Source organism: Parasteatoda tepidariorum, chromosome 7 (genome assembly GCF_043381705.1).
Source record: "Parasteatoda tepidariorum isolate YZ-2023 chromosome 7, CAS_Ptep_4.0, whole genome shotgun sequence".
NCBI classification, from domain to species: Eukaryota; Metazoa; Arthropoda; class Arachnida; order Araneae; family Theridiidae; genus Parasteatoda; species Parasteatoda tepidariorum.
Genome location: NC_092210.1, coordinates 22,995,066 through 23,013,647, shown reverse-complemented (window position 1 = coordinate 23,013,647; position 18,582 = coordinate 22,995,066). Strand labels below are relative to the sequence as shown.

Here is an 18,582-nt window from a genome sequence, read left to right as displayed (position 1 = left end):
GTCGCTGAACACCCGACCCGATTTTCGGGTTTACGACTACTAATGTTCAACTCAATCCAGAAGACAAGGGAACTCCTGGATCAAGTATTGGGAGAAATTTGCCTTTGTGGAGGACTTTTTGATGAAACTAAACCGCATTTGCGTTACATGGAGAGGAAGACCCTGAGAACCTCCCACGGTTAGCCTGACGGCAAAGAGACTCTAACCCATGATCCGTCTACAGCTGAGGATATTTCACGTCAGCACTGTGGTCGGTGCAAGCCGGATGCAGAATTCGTATTGACCAGGATCGAACCCCGGTTCACCTCATTGGAAGGGGAACGCTCTATCCCCTGAGCCACCACGGCTCAGTTTATGAGTATTTGAGTGGAAGAAAGTTCCATGTGCATTTTGTAGCAGTCAGTGGAGGACTACTATAGAGTGCCTCTCTTTTGTATAAAGTGCCGGCCGACTCCCAGGCACAATCTGTATTTTATGATGCCCAAAACGAGCAATGAATAAAACGGCTAACTTATACAAATTCACTGAAATGTGCATTTATGCATTTGCTTTCAATTCTGGCCCGTTAGAAAATATTTACCAAAAATAGACAAAAGTTGCATCTAAACGTTAAAACGATAAAACACCTATTTTATAGAAATAAAAAGACATGTTAATTGTATGCCTTGATGATTTTAAAGTTCATATCTAATTTCTTTCAAAGAGAGTAGTTTATTTTTAAAATTTTTTCAACGTTAATACAATGGAATAAGTTTTATTTTCATAATGTTGATATAATAGATACCCTTTATTGTGATCCAAAACATAAAATTAAAAACAAAGTTTATATTAGAAATTAAAAGCGTGGGATTAAATTTATTCGTTCTTTAGTTTACTCAGATTTATTCAGAAAACAAGTTTATTCAGGCTGTATTATTTTCGTCTCTTCTGCTCTTTTAGGTTCAGTTGTCGTGTTTGGTTTACTCAAATGTGATTTATATATTTGCAAAATATTTTCTCTGAATAAAGCATTCATTTTATTATTCTCATCTTTGAATGAAAGACATTCAGTCAATAAATCACTTAGTGCTTCGTTTTTATTTCTCTCTTCTTGAATCCTGTAAAAGATTCTAAGGTTAACCAAATGTTTAATAATTAACTGAAGTTGAGTTTCAGTCGAATAGAGGAAAACAAAGAGATAGTCAGTTAAGGGCAGAGTCTGATACTTGACATTTTCAGGTTATGTTCTTCATGTTAAACTATTAGACACGTTTTATTTTTATGAAAAGAAATTTTTTTCCCTCAACGTTTTCGGGATCAAAGCTAAAGAATCCTCTGGAATTTTAAGAAAATCGCGTCTATTTATATGAGGCAATACTTTCCGTGAAAAGAATACTGATCATTATTTTATGTTTTACTACTTCACTAACTATGAAGACAAATATAGTTCGTTCACCAGGAGTTGGTACTTGGCGGCGCCTTCATCACGTGGTATGCGACGATACTATTTCGCTATTTTTGGGAGAAGGCTGTGAGCAATCTGAACAAGGTTGCTATTTGGCGATCGTATGGCATAAATATTTATTTCGCAAATTTATCTGCTTTTTTTAACATTAAATATTTCATAACTTTGATGATATTCTGTGCCATTTTTTTATGATATTTCTCTCTTTTGAGTGAATAGTTTGTCCTCATTGAGACATTTCGCAGGGAAAACAGTAATTTTTTTTCAATTTTAAATATATTTAAGAGAAATGAAAGGTACAATAGCAGATGATAAAGCGAAGTAATTGACTGAAAAAGAAGTCACTGTTTGTGTTTGACGCACAATAAGGGTTGTCTCAATTTCAAGCGCGAAGATTTTTATCTTCTTACTCCCGCGCTGAAATGAACTCTTCGTCTGAGAAGGTGGGGCCAAGTGCCAACTCCTGGTGAACGAACTATACTTTCAGTGAACCTTTGCCTCGAAGGTCAAAGGTATTTCAAAAATCTTAAAAATAACGATATTTTCTTAGACTCTGACCTCCAAAATCTACTTGTGCCAGGTTTATATTTCTGCAATTTAATAGTAACAATAACAAAAGTATATATTTCTGTACTAATGAGTAGTACCTAGCAGAATCCACATATGCATAACCTTAGAATTGACCATAAAGTAGCAAGAAACTGAAATGTTAAACAGCTTTCAAGATCATTAACACCTTTACAAAAATTTAACAAGTATGGAATTTGCTGAAAAAGAAGACTTAAGTAAAGCAAAAACAAAATCAGTTCTCAAACCGATGATTACTGATTCTGCTTTTACATAATAAGTCTCTAAACTTTGAGGCTCGTGTCCGAGTAATCGAACACAGGTTATGGTTAATCTGTAAACTGTTCTAAAAAATTTAATTTATGCCCAACATAAATAACTGAAGTGAACACCCTAGATTTAGAAAATTTAGATAAAAAATATTTGTTTAAGCTTTTTATGTTACAAAAAGAAAAAAATATTCAATAATTTTGGTTGCTGTGGAGACAGTGCCAATTAGCAAGTGGAGCTGGCATTTATTATTCTCTATCGATTCTCCGCCAGGAAATATTTAGAATTCTGCAAAGTTAATTTTAAAAAGGGAATTGACATACAGAGGTTTTAACTTCCTCTAATTATTTCATCAACTAATCGAAACTTTTAAGATCGTGATGAACTTTACCTCGTTCCCAATTCCAGCTCTGGATTTCGTTGGGGTAGTTTGAAATTCCTCTTGGTAGCGTGAACTAACTTTTCCAGTTCTAAAGATTTATTAACCAATTTTTTATTAGTGCTCTGCACGGCACAGCATTGATTTCTTAACTGAAGTTGTTTGTTACTCCATTCTCCTAACCTAGACAAGAAAAAAATATTTACATCGTCTACATCAGGGGTTTCCAACTTACATGAAGCTGGGGGCCACAATTAAAAACACAAATCAAATGGTGGGCCGCAACTTTATCAAAATTTTATGCAGGACTCTTTTATGTTTGAAGGAACATTAAATATTACTGTCAGATTTTTTCCAAGTTGTACGAAACAAAAGTATTGAATTACAAATTTAAATAAGAAGTAGACTTTTAAAAATTTTTATTGCATATTAAAAAATTCGGGCTACAATAACTTTAATGTGCACCCATGTATTAAACAATTAATGTGCAACAGATATCTAATTGCTAAGATATAAAACTTTAAAAATGTTGGTATTAAAACTTACACACGAAATGTTCAATGACAAAATTGAGGTTTGTCTGCTGCAACCACCAGAGAATAAATATTTACATTTTAAAATTGACAAATGTGTGTGTAAATAGTTTCGTCCATAATTAGTGGTTTCAAAAAGTTAAATCGAAGAATTTCCTCGGAAAAATTTCTGATACACACATGCTAAATTATATTCACAAAATACAAAAAAAAATGAAATAAAAAAGAGCAACATACACGATTTTTTTTGTATTGAGTAAATATTTTCTTGGATGCAAAACCTGAGAAATAATTTATTTTTTTTTGCACTGTTGGTAAGATAAATTTCACAGAAACGAAGAAATTAGGTTTTTATTAACGAGAAATGTATTTTAAACCCATATAGATTTTTTACGAAAATTGTCCGCAAAAAAATGACAATTAATATATTTTATTTCGCGGGCCACAAAAAAAGGCTTCTTTGGCCGAATGCGACCTCCGGGCCGCCAGTTGGTAACCACTGGTCTACATAATACTTAAGAAAGAGCATTCAAAAAATTTCTCTTTAAAATGATATAAAATATTGTAAAACAACTTTAGCACTAGTAAACAAGTATCGGGTAACGAGAGTATTATAGGCTGTTCACAGCAACTTTATTGCTGTATTTAAATAGATCAACATAGTTGCAAAATAACATAGATGCAACGTATAATACTACATTGTTACAGTGTTTGTAGAAGTGGAACAAAATAATTGTAAAATAGTACAGAAACAACGCGCCATAAACACAAATAAATAAGCTTCTCGAACTTGCTTATTAAGCTTTGGATTTTTTTAATTTTACAACTGCCTTATTATAGAAGTAATTGTAGAAGTAAATTACCGTAATTATGAAATAACATTAAAGCAATGTATAAAAACAAATAAAAAAACAAGACTCTCGAACTTCTATATATATGCTCATTACATGTTATTTTGACGCCCGGTGGCTGAGTGGTAGCGCTTCGTCCTCCCGTGCCATAAGTCCTGGGTTCGATCCTCGGACCGGGCAAGGTTGACTCAGCCTTTCATCCCTTCAGTGGGTCGATAAATGAGTACCAAGCGTGCTTGGGAACTAAACACTGGGAGTTTCGCGTTTGGCTGACCACCTGACCGGAACATCTGCTCCTGCACTCCGGAGCCCAAGGTCAGGAAAACTGAGATGGGCACAGTAGGCCTTGGCCCTCTATGGGCTGTCACGCCACTGAGTTCAGTTTAGTTTAGTTTAGTTACATGTTATTTTACAACTTCATTGTTACAAAAATCGATGATGTGATAACTACGAGGCAAATAATTCAAAAACTAATTCATCTATTCAGTGGTTAGTCTATTTTCTGATTCTTACGTTCATTGATTCACCGATTCTCTTCCTGTCTTGTATTGTTCTATTTATTCGTGTTCTATTTATTCGTTCTATCAATTCGTTCATTAACTAATATAGCTTAATGTTTGATGTAATCGGAAAAAAAATTTATTGACACTCGCTTTTAAAGTAACTTATTAACTTTTATCGCTTAGTAATTTACCTAATCGAAAAATACTAAATGATTCTGTGGTTCGTCTATTTGCTGGTGAGCACGTTCATTGATTCTCTGATTCGCTTCCTTTTTTTCCTAGTTCTATTTAAACGTGTTTATTAGCTCACTCATTAACTAATATAACACACACAGTTAATATATTATTCAATAAAAAAATATTGAATTGGCGCTCATAAAATAACTCACGCATTAACTACTATGGGGTCATAATTAACCTAATCGCAAAATATTAAATGATTCAGTGATTTGTCTGTTTGCTTATTCACCCGTTCATTGATACACTGGTTAGCTCCCTTTCTTTCCTCGTTCTATTTATTCGTGTTTATTAACTCACTCATTAACTAATATAGCTTAATATTCAATCAGGGCTCGAAAAACCACCCGTCCGCCCGTCCTCGGCGGTCAAAAATTTCCCGTGGACAACGAATTTCTCGAATCAGACGTCCACGCGGACTGCCATTTTCCCGTTAATGTTCGTGATACACTTTCAATTTTTGTTATCTTACAAGAGTCTAGAGCCTCACTTCTAAAATGACTCTCTAATCTAGAAATCCCGTACAGCAGCATTCTGCGCATGGTGGATCGATGTTTTTCCGTCTGGGAGTACTGCAGCAGTTGAAAGGGACTTTTCAGCAATGAACTTACAAAAAAACACATTACGTAAGCGTTAAACGCAATTATGAACATCCACCTAAATGGAAAACCCCTTTCAGATTTCTGTGTAGATACCTCTGTAAATCATAGGCTTGATTGTGGAACTGGCAAACGTCATATTTGATACATTTTAAAAACACAGTACCCTCGGATAATTTGACATTCCAGACAACTTGACCTTTGTTATTTAAATTATTTCATAAAAGAAACAAATTATTTCATAAAAGAAATACTAGGTTTTACTATTAGTAACCTAGTATTTCTTTTATTACTGTATAATGTAATCCTAGTAGCTACTAATGCAGTGTGTAATTTATATAAATGTTTGTAATAAATAAGAAAAAATAATATTTTTATTTATTTAGAAGCGACGGGTTAGTTTCAAAGGAGGACGGGTACATTGTTGGACAAGCCGTCCTCGGGGACGGGTAAAATTTCTCAGCTTTTTCGAGCCCTATATTCAATTTAATCAAAAAACATTAAATGACGCTTGTTAAATAACATATTTATTAGTTTATAAACGTCATTTTCATTTACTAAAACTTTAATTAGAACGTTAAATTATAAATGTTTAAGAAAATTTATAAGGCAGTTATAAATTTTTTTTTATTTGTTTTTGTATTAAAATATATATATTGTGAATAATAAAAATCCATACGCTAAAAATTAATTTATCCGTGCAAACCAATATTTCGTGGTGAATGTTAACTTACTTGCCATTTAGCCACGAATAAGTCTCTAATAGAAATCTATTTTCCTCTTTTGCAAATTGCAATGCACGCTCGTTTATTTTAGAATTACTCTGCCCTTTCTGATATTGATCAATGTCTTCAATTCTTTTGTCCATCAAAGCATCAGACATGACAAAAGTGGTTGGATTATCTGTTTCACTAAAATCTTCATCAGCTGAACTAAAGTGATCTTCACTTGTTTCCTTGACTGAGCTGTTTTGAAAATAATTACCATTTAGCACTCTGATTGAATTTGGAGTGAATATTACGTACTCTGAACGAGATACAATGAAAATAATTTTGTTAAATAATTACTCTAAATGAGATACAATGAAAATAGTTCTTCTCGTGGAGTTCACTCGGCTGACGGTCGATTGGACACCGGTGTGAAAATATGGAGCCGTGTTTCACCCATTGTCACATATCGACGCATAAATTCGGGTTTATTACGATTAAACAGCTTCTAACATAGCTCAGAATCATCAATACGTTGTTGTTTTTGATCATTTGTGAGCTCGTGCGGCACCCACTTCGCCTAGAGCTTTCGCATACCCAAATATTCATTCACAATATGTCCAACACGTTCCTTTGATATCTTTAGAGTCTCAGATATTTTGATCAAATTCACTTTATGGTAATCTAAAATAATTTTGTGGACTTTTTTGATGTTTTTGTCGGTAACATCCTCTTTGGGGCGTCCACTGTGTGCATCGTTGTCGGTGCTCATTTCGCCTCGTTTAAACTTAGTAAAACACTTCTCAATGGTTGATTTTCCTGGTACAGAGTCCAAATAATGTTTCTCAAGCCAAGCCTTGACTTCAAGAGTATTTTTTTTCACTGAAAAGCAATACTTTATAAACGCACGAAATTCCCTTTTATCCATTGTTTTTAAACTAACAAAAGTTGCTTCACTAAAAATACTATATCTCACAAACTAATAGTCCGACAGCTGTCAAATTTATACACGTGTCTTTCGAAGGTTAGAACTAACTAAAAATCATATTTTTTAATAATAGTAACCCCATCTATGTGTCAGCCTATGAACGTTTCAGCCCAACTGTTATGCCCAGAAAAATCCCTTCATCACTATTATAAACTATCTTTTCGTTTCCTTTTGAACAGGTAATAATAGAGAAGCCAACCCCAGCTACATATGGTGACATTTTCGGGGTTGGTTTTCTCTAAAAGTTTAATTCCAATGATGTATCCTAACTTCCCTAGAAGTTTGTCGCAACATTTATGCCACCTCTGTTATGTATAGCGTTTTTGAACTTGTACATTTTATCAAAAAATTGTCTAAAAATGCCATAAGGAAAACCTATAAATTTAGCAGTAAAACTTCTTTCAGATTTGAAATCCCAAGATCATTTGAAGACCAAGTATTTGTATAAATGCATCAAAAATTTGCTCCCTAGTGTTATCTACTGAAATTTACAAATGACATATATTCTTTGGACTTTTCTAGGCTACTGGTGATTGACAATGAAATGATGAGTTTTCGGCTAGCTGCCTAATATGTGTTAAAGCTCATTTCTCTGCAATAGGATAAAAATGTTAAAGCATGTGCATTATCGCTTTAATTTTCGTTGCACGTAGGATGCTTTTAAATGCGTTTATAATTTTTGTTAAGTCAATCGCTACACTCGAACTTTTCTGAAATTAGACGCTAATTTTAAATATCTAGCTAATATATGTTTTATATCATAATCATATTTCAACAACTTATATCATTTAATATTTTAAAGAATGAGAAAATTCTTATTATATGCCGAATATTTTCTAATTAATTCCCCTGTGTGGCCCTAAAATGCTTAAAACAAACATAATAAAATTTAGGAATATACTTTACACGTATGTTTCTGATTCTGATACTGAGATTTTCGAGTTTTCTGAAACTTCTGAAGACTCCATTAATGTGGGCTAAAAAAAATATTAGTAGAAATATATATATATATATACACCGAAGAGCCATTACATTATGACCACTCTCCATCTGTAACAATGGTCTCGCCCAGGTTATCATGGTTTCACGCCCAGGAACAATGTTTTCAAGGGGCACATTAGGACCCATAATCCTTATAGAACAATCCCTGACGTCTGTAAGCTACTTGAACATAGTTGCAGACCAGGTTCACCCATTCATGGCAACAGTTTTTCCTGCGGGGGATGGTGTTTACCAACAGAATAATACACCATGTCATAAGGGTCGAATCGTCATGGATTGGTACGAAGAACATTCCAGTGACTTTCAAGTCATGTCTTGGCCCCCAAATTCACCTGACCTTAATCCAGTAGAGCATTTGTGGTCCTACTTGGAAAACCAAATTCGTGCTGCCACACTACCCCCTCGCAATGTGAGGGAATTGTAGGACCAGTTGGTACCAGATACCTCTGACTACCTATCAGCACCTTGTGGAATCAATGCCACGGCGGGTGCCAGCAGTTTTGAGGGCTAAAAGTGGTCCTACATGTTATTAGCAGGGTGGCCATAATGTAATGGCTCTTCGGTGTATATCTTTTGATTTTTACTGACTGAGTTAATAATTGAGAAATTATAATAATATTAAATATGAGAAAATTTTAATACGTTTTATAATTTTAATATGAATAATTGATTTTTGTTATAATTTAGCATTCATTCATTCCATATTACGTTCATTCATTTAAACTGTATAAAGATTTCTTATTCATCATTTAAATGATATCAAGATTTAGTATTCGTTAATTTATACGATATTCGGTTTTAACATTTATTTATATAAACGGTATTCATTCGAGTAAGTAATATTATGCATTTAGTGACTCCTGTAGTTTATTTGAAGTTTCCAATTAAAACTCACAAAATAATTTATTCTTAATTATTAAAATAGAACAAAAAAAGGTTATACCTTTAAACCATTGGATTTAATTGTTTGAATACTTTCGACAATTTCATCTCGATAAGAATAATTATCATTAAAGATCTTTAAAAAATTTTCAAGCCTTGCTATTGCATGCTCCACATGTTGTAAATTTTTTTCGCGATTTTTTCTATTATTTTCCGCTATTTCATATTGCTCCTCAATTTTCTTTTGAAGTAATTCATGGTCATGCTACAAGGAAGAAGAAAAATAGATTTGCAAATTAAGAAAGGTCATCAGAAAGTAAAATGATAATATTTAAGCTTAAACTTACGAATTAATTATAATTCGAGAATTAATTATAAGAATTAATTATAAGAATTTACGAATTAATTATAAGAATTATAAGAATTTACGAATTAATTATAAGAATTGTAAGAATTTACGAATTAATTATAAGAAAGAGAAACTAAGTTCCGAGTAAATGATATTTTTAAGTTTTGTTTTTAATAATCCAAATGAATATATAAAATTTTGCTACAAACTACATCAATACCAGGTCCATAAAATACTTCTTCTTTATCATTTTCAGATGTCTCAAGTGCTAGTCTAGCCCTTTTTCTTGTCGATCTACCCCTATGTGACGCCTCATATGTTTTTAAAGTAGCAGCGGAAATTCTGCAGTCATCTTCATTTTGAGCATATTGCTTTGACTGCTGTGGGCCTAAATTTATTTCTAATTGTTCCAATACTGTCAGTAACCCTTTGCAACGTTCATTTGTAGCTAAATGAGTTGCAATTTCAACTCTTTAAGTTGGAAGTACTATTAGTTCTGTTTCTTACGTAATTTAAGTAAATTCTTTCAATTGGATAGTTAAAATGATAGTATTTTTCTAAAACGATAAAATAGATGTATATATTTTGATATGTGTGAGCAAATCCGTTATTCAACTGAGTCCACGAGTTCATATGATCATACATGTCCCAGAGCATCCCACGCTCGGCACATTATGCTATAACTTTTACATTTTTACGAAAATCAATTCACCATTCCAGTAAAATAATCTTAACATGATCAACGATCGGAAAAACTAATAATTATTTTTAACTATTTGAAAATCTTACTGTATTCAGGGCCCGCGCTAAGAATTTCAAATCACTAGCCAGTAAATTAGCCAAATATCAAAAGTATTCGCCAATTTTCGAAAGTCTTCGCTAAATGCAAATCTTAACAATTTTTTATCATAATTTTTTCCCCATAGAAAACTATTTTACGGTAGTTTGTTTCAGGGCTTATATTATTTGGACCAAATTCTAAATGATTATGCGACGCATCTACCGAAAAACTACTGTAATCGATTAAAAAATACTGATTTGTTTAGAAAAATTCATTTTAACGTAATTTTGAGGATCGAGTTAAATATATATTTTCCTTTCCAGTGAAAAAAAATCATTCTCCAATACTTTAGCCAAAACATAATTTTATTCGCCGAATTTACGATTTTATCGCATTTGGCGAGGTGGCGAATTCTTAGCACGGGTCTTGTGTATTGTAAAACGCTGTATTTTTAAATTTTAAAATAACCCCACATTGATTTGTTCCAATTTTTTGTTATGAGTCTCCAAAGTTCCTATGAGAGCGTTTCTTTTCTTTTCCAAAGCGCTTTTGTCATTCGAGAGAAGGTTTTTAACTGAATCCGCTGTCCGAATTTTTCTGTTAAGTTGCAAACCTTCCACTTCCTCTTTCTGTAATTCCTTTTCCGAGTTCTAAAAAATGAACATATATTAAATTTTCTATCAATACAAAGAGGAGAAAGTTTTTTAAAAGAAAAATAAAACCACCTTTTTTTAAATTAAATGTATACTTAATTAAGAAGGCTATTTTCCGAAAGCTCTTTTGTTGGTGCCAAATTTCAGCTTGAAGAAAACCCTTAGTTTTTTAAATAAGCAGAAAGCGTTTTTTTTCCAATGCCCACCTGGGAATGACCTTTCGTCATATAGGCATCTGAAGGGCAGATTTGTTGACCATTCTTTCAGGAGCACCATATTAGATGGGCCAGTTGCTCCCACTGTAAGTTTAGATAATACAGAGAATGAAAGAACATTCGTGCTTCACTCGGGATTCGAACCCAGAGCATTTCTGATGAAACAAAAAGTGTTAGTTATTTAATTTTTTAATATTTGAAAGGTTACATTATTACTGCATTCTTTGGGCTCCTAAAAGTTAGCAAAAATTGAGAATTACTCAAAAATGCTTGCAAACTGAATGATCTAAAAAAAAAAGAGCCTAATTTCTACTTCAAAGCTCTATTTAGAATTGAGAATGTAGTAATAAACTTATCTAAAAAGATAAATAAAAACTCATTTAATTTTTTTTAATTTTGACCAAAACTTTCAAACTTTAAAAACTATGCCAATTTGATAGGAATGATAAATTTTTGAGACTGACCATATTATATATAATTAGCCAGTGAACCAGTTAACCAGTCAAACTTGTGGGCATTGTATTTGTTTCTACAAGTGGTATCTATATGATGACATTTTTAGTAAAATAAAAACATTTTTATAGCAATAAACACTCCGGTAGATGTATCATAACAGATAAAGATCACAGCGACTTAAATTTCACAATCATCGGTAAACAAAATTTGTGATTTTCTTTACCCCAATCCAACGAAAAAACGATTTTGATTTGAAATTTGACATTGGCGATCCCCTGTCTTCTGAGGAGTTCAAAGTTACAATGATACAAAGGTGAAATCGGCATCAACCTTATTTTTCCTTTTCATAGATGTTCATAAAATAAAATGAAGGGAAAGAAAAATATTTTTACCTTTAATTTCAGAACAATATTATCATCGTGTCTAGTTTTCTCTAACAACTCCTCATATTCACGTAGCAAAGATTGCTTTTCATTCTTAAGGATTCTGTTACTATCTTCCAATGCATTTAGTTGCTGCTTCCAATACAAACATTCTTTCACGAGATTTTCGATGTTTTCATTCATATTCTGAGAAATATCCAGCACTTGATTACTACACATCTTATACTAAATTATTTGAAAAAAAGTGGGTAAAAAGAAATTGTAAGTGATAAAAATGAGATTTTCAGATTTCCAAATTTCAAAAACTCCAAATTTCAGAGTTAGTTACAAAGTTTGCCAACAGATGGCGCTTTTTACATAAGAAACTGTAAAACAATATCTTCATCTATATGTGACTGGCTCTTCTATCTAAAATAATTGCATCTATTAATTAATTCCTCGAATTTGCACCACTTTGATCTACTGATGGTGTTTATTTTGCAAACACTGTTTCATATCCAACCAAGGGTAGGGTATATTTTTGCTATGTAGACTAAAGTAAAATACAAAAGGTAAAACACAAATAAGAGGACATAGTTTCAATTCTATAAACAAGAACCTTCCTCAGTGTCTAAACACCACACGATAACGCCAAATCATTGTTCACTATCATTTGGTGTTTAGACAGTAAGGAAGGTTCTTGTATATAGAATTCAAACTATAGTACGTCCATTTATGTACTTTCATAGTTTCCTAATTTAGCAACGTTGTGTGTTGATGAATTTTGTTACTGACCTTAAATTTATTCAAAAATAAAGTAGGTGTTTTAATAAGCAGAATGCAGCAAATCGATCTATTTCCAACTCACTCTTTTTTTTAATCTTTAATTGATTTTTGAAACCATCAATAATTTTTGGTTGAAGAAAAAAAAGTCTATGAAATTATCCCCGCTGTTTGCGACAATTCTCACTAAACATTCTCGACTAGGACCCACTCATGTTCAACTTTTTGTAGCTAGGAATTTTTTTATGAAAAAAATACTTTTCATATTATTTATTAAAAATTGGTCGAACAACAATTTTAAGAATTTTTGCGTGAGAAATGAAAAACGATTTTTGTCTAAGTTGTTGAGCGTGAATAACTTTTCATAAAACGCTTGTGGCATTTCTTAAAAAAAAATCTATGTTCAATATTGTTTTAAAATTGCTTTGCTTTTGACAAAAATGCAAAAATTATTTTAATGAAAAATACAGAGTGGCTAATATTAAATTGATTGTACTGAAACCCTTAAATCCCATTCTGTTGAACTGATCTGGAGGAAACTTCAAATGCATGTTACGTCGATCATTGAATAGAAGTTCGCGTAGAAAAAAATAGTTCGAAATGTCGCCAACAGTAACAAAGAAACTAAAAAATATAACAGTTTGATTATAAAAGAATAACATTATCTTTTTTGTAAAAATATGAGGATATTTGATTTGTCCAAACAATACGCACCACTTTTATAAAGAATTTATATGCGCCATTTATTTTTTGCACATGATTTTCTCAGTAAAGCGCCACTGTTGGCAAGATTTCTAACTACTATTTTGTTTTCGACGGAAACCATGACTCAATGATTCAAGTAACATGTATTTGAAGTTTCATTCAGATCCATTCAGTAGAGCTGGAGCAACGAGCCTCTGAGTACTGTCCGTTTAATTTTTATCACCCTGTGTTTTCGATTGAGCCACAATACAATTAGGTGGTTTTCGATAATTTTGTTGAAATAAAATTGACTTTATTTGTCCAAATGCATTTGAAGGGTAACATGTTTTGCGTATAAAATGCTGAAAATTTTTAAAGACTCGTTTAGAAAAAAAAATATATAATTTTGTTTTTCAATTAAAGAAAGAAAAACTGGATTGAATAAAATGTTGAAAATAAAACAAGATGATTTTGATCCTAAAAAAAAGATGCGTAGCTACAAAAATGTTAAAACACTAAACAACAGAATAAATAAATACTAAACAAAACAAACTTACTAAACAAAAGTAAAAAAATTAAATCAATTAAACTGGTTTCTAAACCAGTACGTCTCAATTGGACACCTGCAGGTGACGCCATCGTAGATAAATCCTGACACTCGTTAATTCTGCAGCCAATCGTGTTCGACAAACATACGTGACGTCGCGTACAGGTATCCAATTAAATTTGATTTAAATCACAAAGTTCGGCATAATCACTTCACTTCTTCTCGAGTTGCAAGTACCATTTATCTCCGTTGTTGATCAGCCGACCCAATTTTGAGTTTACGATTACCAACCTTCGACTCCGTAGCCTTGTAATTTTGAACCCAATCCAGAAGATAAGGAAACTTCTGGATCAAGTAATAGGAGAAGTTTGCCTTCGTGGAGGACTTATTGGTGGAACTAACCCGCATTTTCCGGAAAGGAAAACCACGAAAACATCCCATGGTTAATCTGACGTCAAGGGGAATCTAACCCATGATTCGTTTACCATTTAGGATGTTTTGCGTCAGCACAGTGGTCGGTGCGAGCCAGGGGCGTGATTCGTACTGACCGGCTATCGTTGGGATTCAAACCCGGGTCACTTCTTTCGGAGGCAAGTGCTCTATCCCCTGAGACTACACAGCTCTGCAAATGCCATTTCTAAAAAAAAGCAAAACTATAAATCAAATAGCCTTATCAGTACGGCTATGGTAACGCTTGCACTAAAATTAAGCGATTTAATTCAATACATCCAGAGAGAAGGCCTCAGCACAAATCAATTTTGTAGTCCGACGTTACGAATATAAACTGTGCAGTGGTTTAAAATACGAAAGATGCACTACGTTTCGACTACGATGGGATCAAATTTCTTGTTTCTGGTAACCCGTGCTGAGGCTCTCTTTTTTTTCTAAGAGGTGCTCTTTAATTATGCCTCACAAAAGCAAATAGCTTGGCGAGTTTTTTTCTTCTTTCTAAAACTCATTTAAAATACACTTTCAAACAAAACGAGGGTAGACTTTATTTGAGGGTGCCCCTTGATTCTCGCCAAGTTGTGATTGCGGTTGATCATCAAGCTGGGCGATGTTGAAACCCAATTGTGATTCTGATTGGTTTAGATTTTAGCGTTAGCTTTAAATGTTCAATGGTATATGTAACATCAGAGGTCCGTTAGTTCTACGTTGGATACCGGCTGGTAAGGTTACTTTTGCTTCTGGTCAATATGATCGAAGGTATGCGGGTAATCATAACAAGGGACTTTAGAAAAAAATGTCACCGCCAGTCCGGTACCACAGACGCCTTTTTCGATTCGTATTTCGCCGAATTTATGTGGCGATGGAGGTACATAGATTCTATTCATGATAAATTTAGACAGTATCTAATTGCCATTAGAGAATTCTGTGCACCTAAATCTGAGGATATTCAAGCTTAATGAAGAAGTGAGTTGTTTTNAAGAAACATTACTCCATCAATTTTTGTTTCGATTCAAAATGCATTTTATTGGGTTTATTAATTTTGCTTATATTGGTTTCATTCCAATTTTATAAAGTTTTGGCCGATGTTGTGTAGAAATTTTCCAATGTGTTATTGAAATATCATTATGTTTCGGCAGACATTCCTGTTACCAAGGTGTTCCGCTCAAACAGTAATGGCTCCAAACATAAGTCGCCAATTTCGCCAAGGAGCACCCTCAAGTATATTTTTACCCAAAACGAGAACTAAGTTTTGAAAATAAAACACTGACTAAGTCATTATTCAAAATAAACATTATTCAAAACAAAATATTAATATATAGTCAATAATAAAACATTTTTCCAAATTCAAATAAATGAAATGTAATAAAACCTCAAGTTACGATTAAATTACCATATATGAAAACTTATTGGATTCACCCTGATAATTAATTTTTTATTTCTATCATTTCAGTTCAAAAATATTGCAGAATGAACCGTTACCTCAATAACAGCTTTTCTCTTTAAATGCATTCCCCAAAACAGGCTTTCGTCTGAAGAAACGGGAAATATTTTATCGTCTTCTTCATAAAGCTTAATAAGTTTACATTCTCTTCTTGAAACCATAACTTCCTCCTTACATTTTTTATACTTCTCAACATGATTAGGTTTTCCCGCAATATTTGACACTTCTGTAATATTATTACTGATCTTGATATTTGTGCGTATTTCCATTTTTACTTTTTTCACAGCGTTTAAGATTCTAGGATCACAATTTAAAAAATTTAACTCGTCTACGTGTTATAAAACACAAAATATTAAACATTTTAAAAAACAAATTGCAATGTTGATCATAAATTAGAGTGAATAGTATGGCGCGTAGCATTTTTTCCAACTTATAACTCAGTATGCAATTTGTTAAAGAAAAATTTCATCTTTAACGTCAGCAGACCTATTTCTGCCATTTGGGTAGTTGCTATTCGAGAAGAAAACGATCATGGATACACAGGCACGTGACCTATGACATCAGCGCCAGCTGAATGTTTATAATCAAGATAGCGTGTCTAAGTCAGGCTAAGTTTCGCCAAAAAAAACTTACAATTCTAATTAACGAGAAGTTAATTAAATACAACATGGGGACAGACAAACTAGCCTTCGTGGAGTACTTTTTGGGGAGACTAACCTGCATTTGCATTACATGGAGACCTGCATTTGCATTGCGTTACTACGGTTATCGGTTACAGTCGGGAGCAGAATTCATATCAACCAGGCACAGCTGGGATTTCAACTTGGGTCACTTCGTTGGGAGGCCAAAGCTCTATCCCCTGAGCCATCACTGCTTTTACGAAAATAAGTATTTTATTTAGTAACCGACATTAACAGCCGATCCAAATTTGAGTTTACGACTTCCAATGTTCAACTCCGTAGCCTTGTAATCTTGAACCCAATACAGAAGACAAGGGAACTTCTGGATCAGTACCCCTAGAGGTATTGATTTGTTATGGAAACTCGGGGGGCTTTGTAACCACGATAGATTTAACGTGCACCAATCACGATTTAATACACGGGGATTCTTCGGCTGCTGGGCTCGAACTCCCGTTCTCACGAACACGAGTTCAACGCCCTACCAAATAAAAGAGTTACAAACATCATACTGGAGCAATTTTACCAATCTTATTGGTTCATCACCCAATTTGAAAGACAAAAATTTTTTCTTCTCCAAATAGAATAAATATTTGTCTCATTCCTTTTTTTTTTTTTTTTTTCAATTTTAATTTTTTGATAAGATATACTCGACTCATGTTGCTAATTTGCTAAAGTTTTCTATTAACCAATATGTTGCTATTAAGAAAGTTGTTTGGATCGATTCAAATTTAATATAAACATCATGACTTCAAAGTAACCAATTAATATTATTAAATTTTCATATTTTATATAATTGTTTGAAAAAGTGAGAAGCAATATATTAAAAATTTTGTGATTTCAGACTGTAATGAATTAATCTGAAATTTATCAGTGTGTATCACAAATAAATCAAGTACTGAGGTAAGTACATTTCAAATTTATTTAAGCGATTTAAATACTAGAAGATAACTATAAATATCCAATATACGAAAAAAGTTTAATCATCTAAAATTTCTCCAAAAAAAGAAAAAAATCCGGATTTTTTCCTTTGATAAAAATAAAAAATACGCAGTTAATTCAGTCAAAGAATTTACTTGCTGTTTCAAGAAAATTAGATTGATAAATTGAAGAGTAGTGAACACAGTTTTAAATTATTAAAAATGTTACAAGTTTTTTCTACCTAAAATGGATACTACAGAATATTCTAGCTGATCCTATTTATTTCGAAGCAAATTGTACAATAATAATTTTTATCGAAGTCGAAGCTTGTTGGTAAAAAAATTTTTTTATTGTTAAAGCACAAAATTTAAAAAATTCAAAAGACCACAAAAAAATTTAGTGATTTGTTAAAAATACGTTAACATTTTTAAAAACGAAAAAAAAAAAAAAAAAAAAAAACTTTTNAAAAAAAAAAAAAAAAAAAAAAAAAAAAACAATTTCACCTCAGAGTTTCTAATTTTAAAATCGCTTTGTCTGGAATGTCAGAAAAAGTAAGAGTGTCTTTTGTTTCCATAGTAAGATGGGTTAATACTCTTTTACTTAATAAATTACTATATTAATAACTACTTTAATATATTGTAATAAATACAGATTTCGAAATTGAGACAAATTTTTAATATATATATCCAGCAGCTTTTAACAATCTGCCTTTTTTTTTTTTTTTTTTGAAATAGAGAAAAATCTGAAATTCCGCTCTTTTATTTTATGCTGTCATTTTATTTAAAATATAGAAAAGAGAAGAATAAAATCAAATGTGAAGATTCATTATCCTGTTTTCTGAATTTAGCAAATAACTGTAATTTTAATAAATCCCTCAAATTTTTAATTATATAACCAATTTTTTTTTAAATTTATTTTCTGATTTCCTTTATTGAAACTTATAATTTTCCTGAAGCATTAATATCAAAATATTTTATTTCTATTCGATATTACGCTACATTTCCTATTATCAAATCATAGGAAACGGAATCTGTCGATAGAAAAGCGATAAATTATATTACATTAATTAATTATAATTGATAAATTATTATTGACTTTACGAATTTATTTATTCCTCATTATTATTTACTTATCAGGTGGTTGATTAATTATTTTATTTATTGACCAGAATAATTAAGCGTAAAATCACTTAATCAGCAATAAGTTGGTATAAAGAAAGAAACACTGTCAAAATATTATCAATAAAGAACTTTAGTTAATGAAATACACCCTCATGTATAATTTATTCTTCAATGATCACG

The 18,582-nt window shown here is 32.2% G+C and overlaps 1 protein-coding gene across 1 annotated transcript; it reads right to left on the bottom strand.

Annotated features, from left to right (window-relative positions):
- Nucleotides 1-789: 789 nt before the first annotated feature.
- On the bottom strand, nucleotides 790-16,926 carry LOC122269339 (uncharacterized). Its single transcript, XM_071183183.1, has 8 exons — nucleotides 15,722-16,926; nucleotides 11,809-11,985; nucleotides 10,566-10,742; nucleotides 9,024-9,227; nucleotides 7,985-8,055; nucleotides 6,118-6,348; nucleotides 2,673-2,843; nucleotides 790-1,097 (listed from the first exon to the last, which is right to left on the bottom strand). The coding sequence occupies exons 1-8, from the start codon at nucleotides 15,950-15,952 to the stop codon at nucleotides 899-901; spliced, it is 1,461 nt and encodes a 486-aa protein (XP_071039284.1). The 5' UTR covers nucleotides 15,953-16,926; the 3' UTR covers nucleotides 790-898.
- Between the last annotated feature and the right edge of the window lie 1,656 nt (nucleotides 16,927-18,582).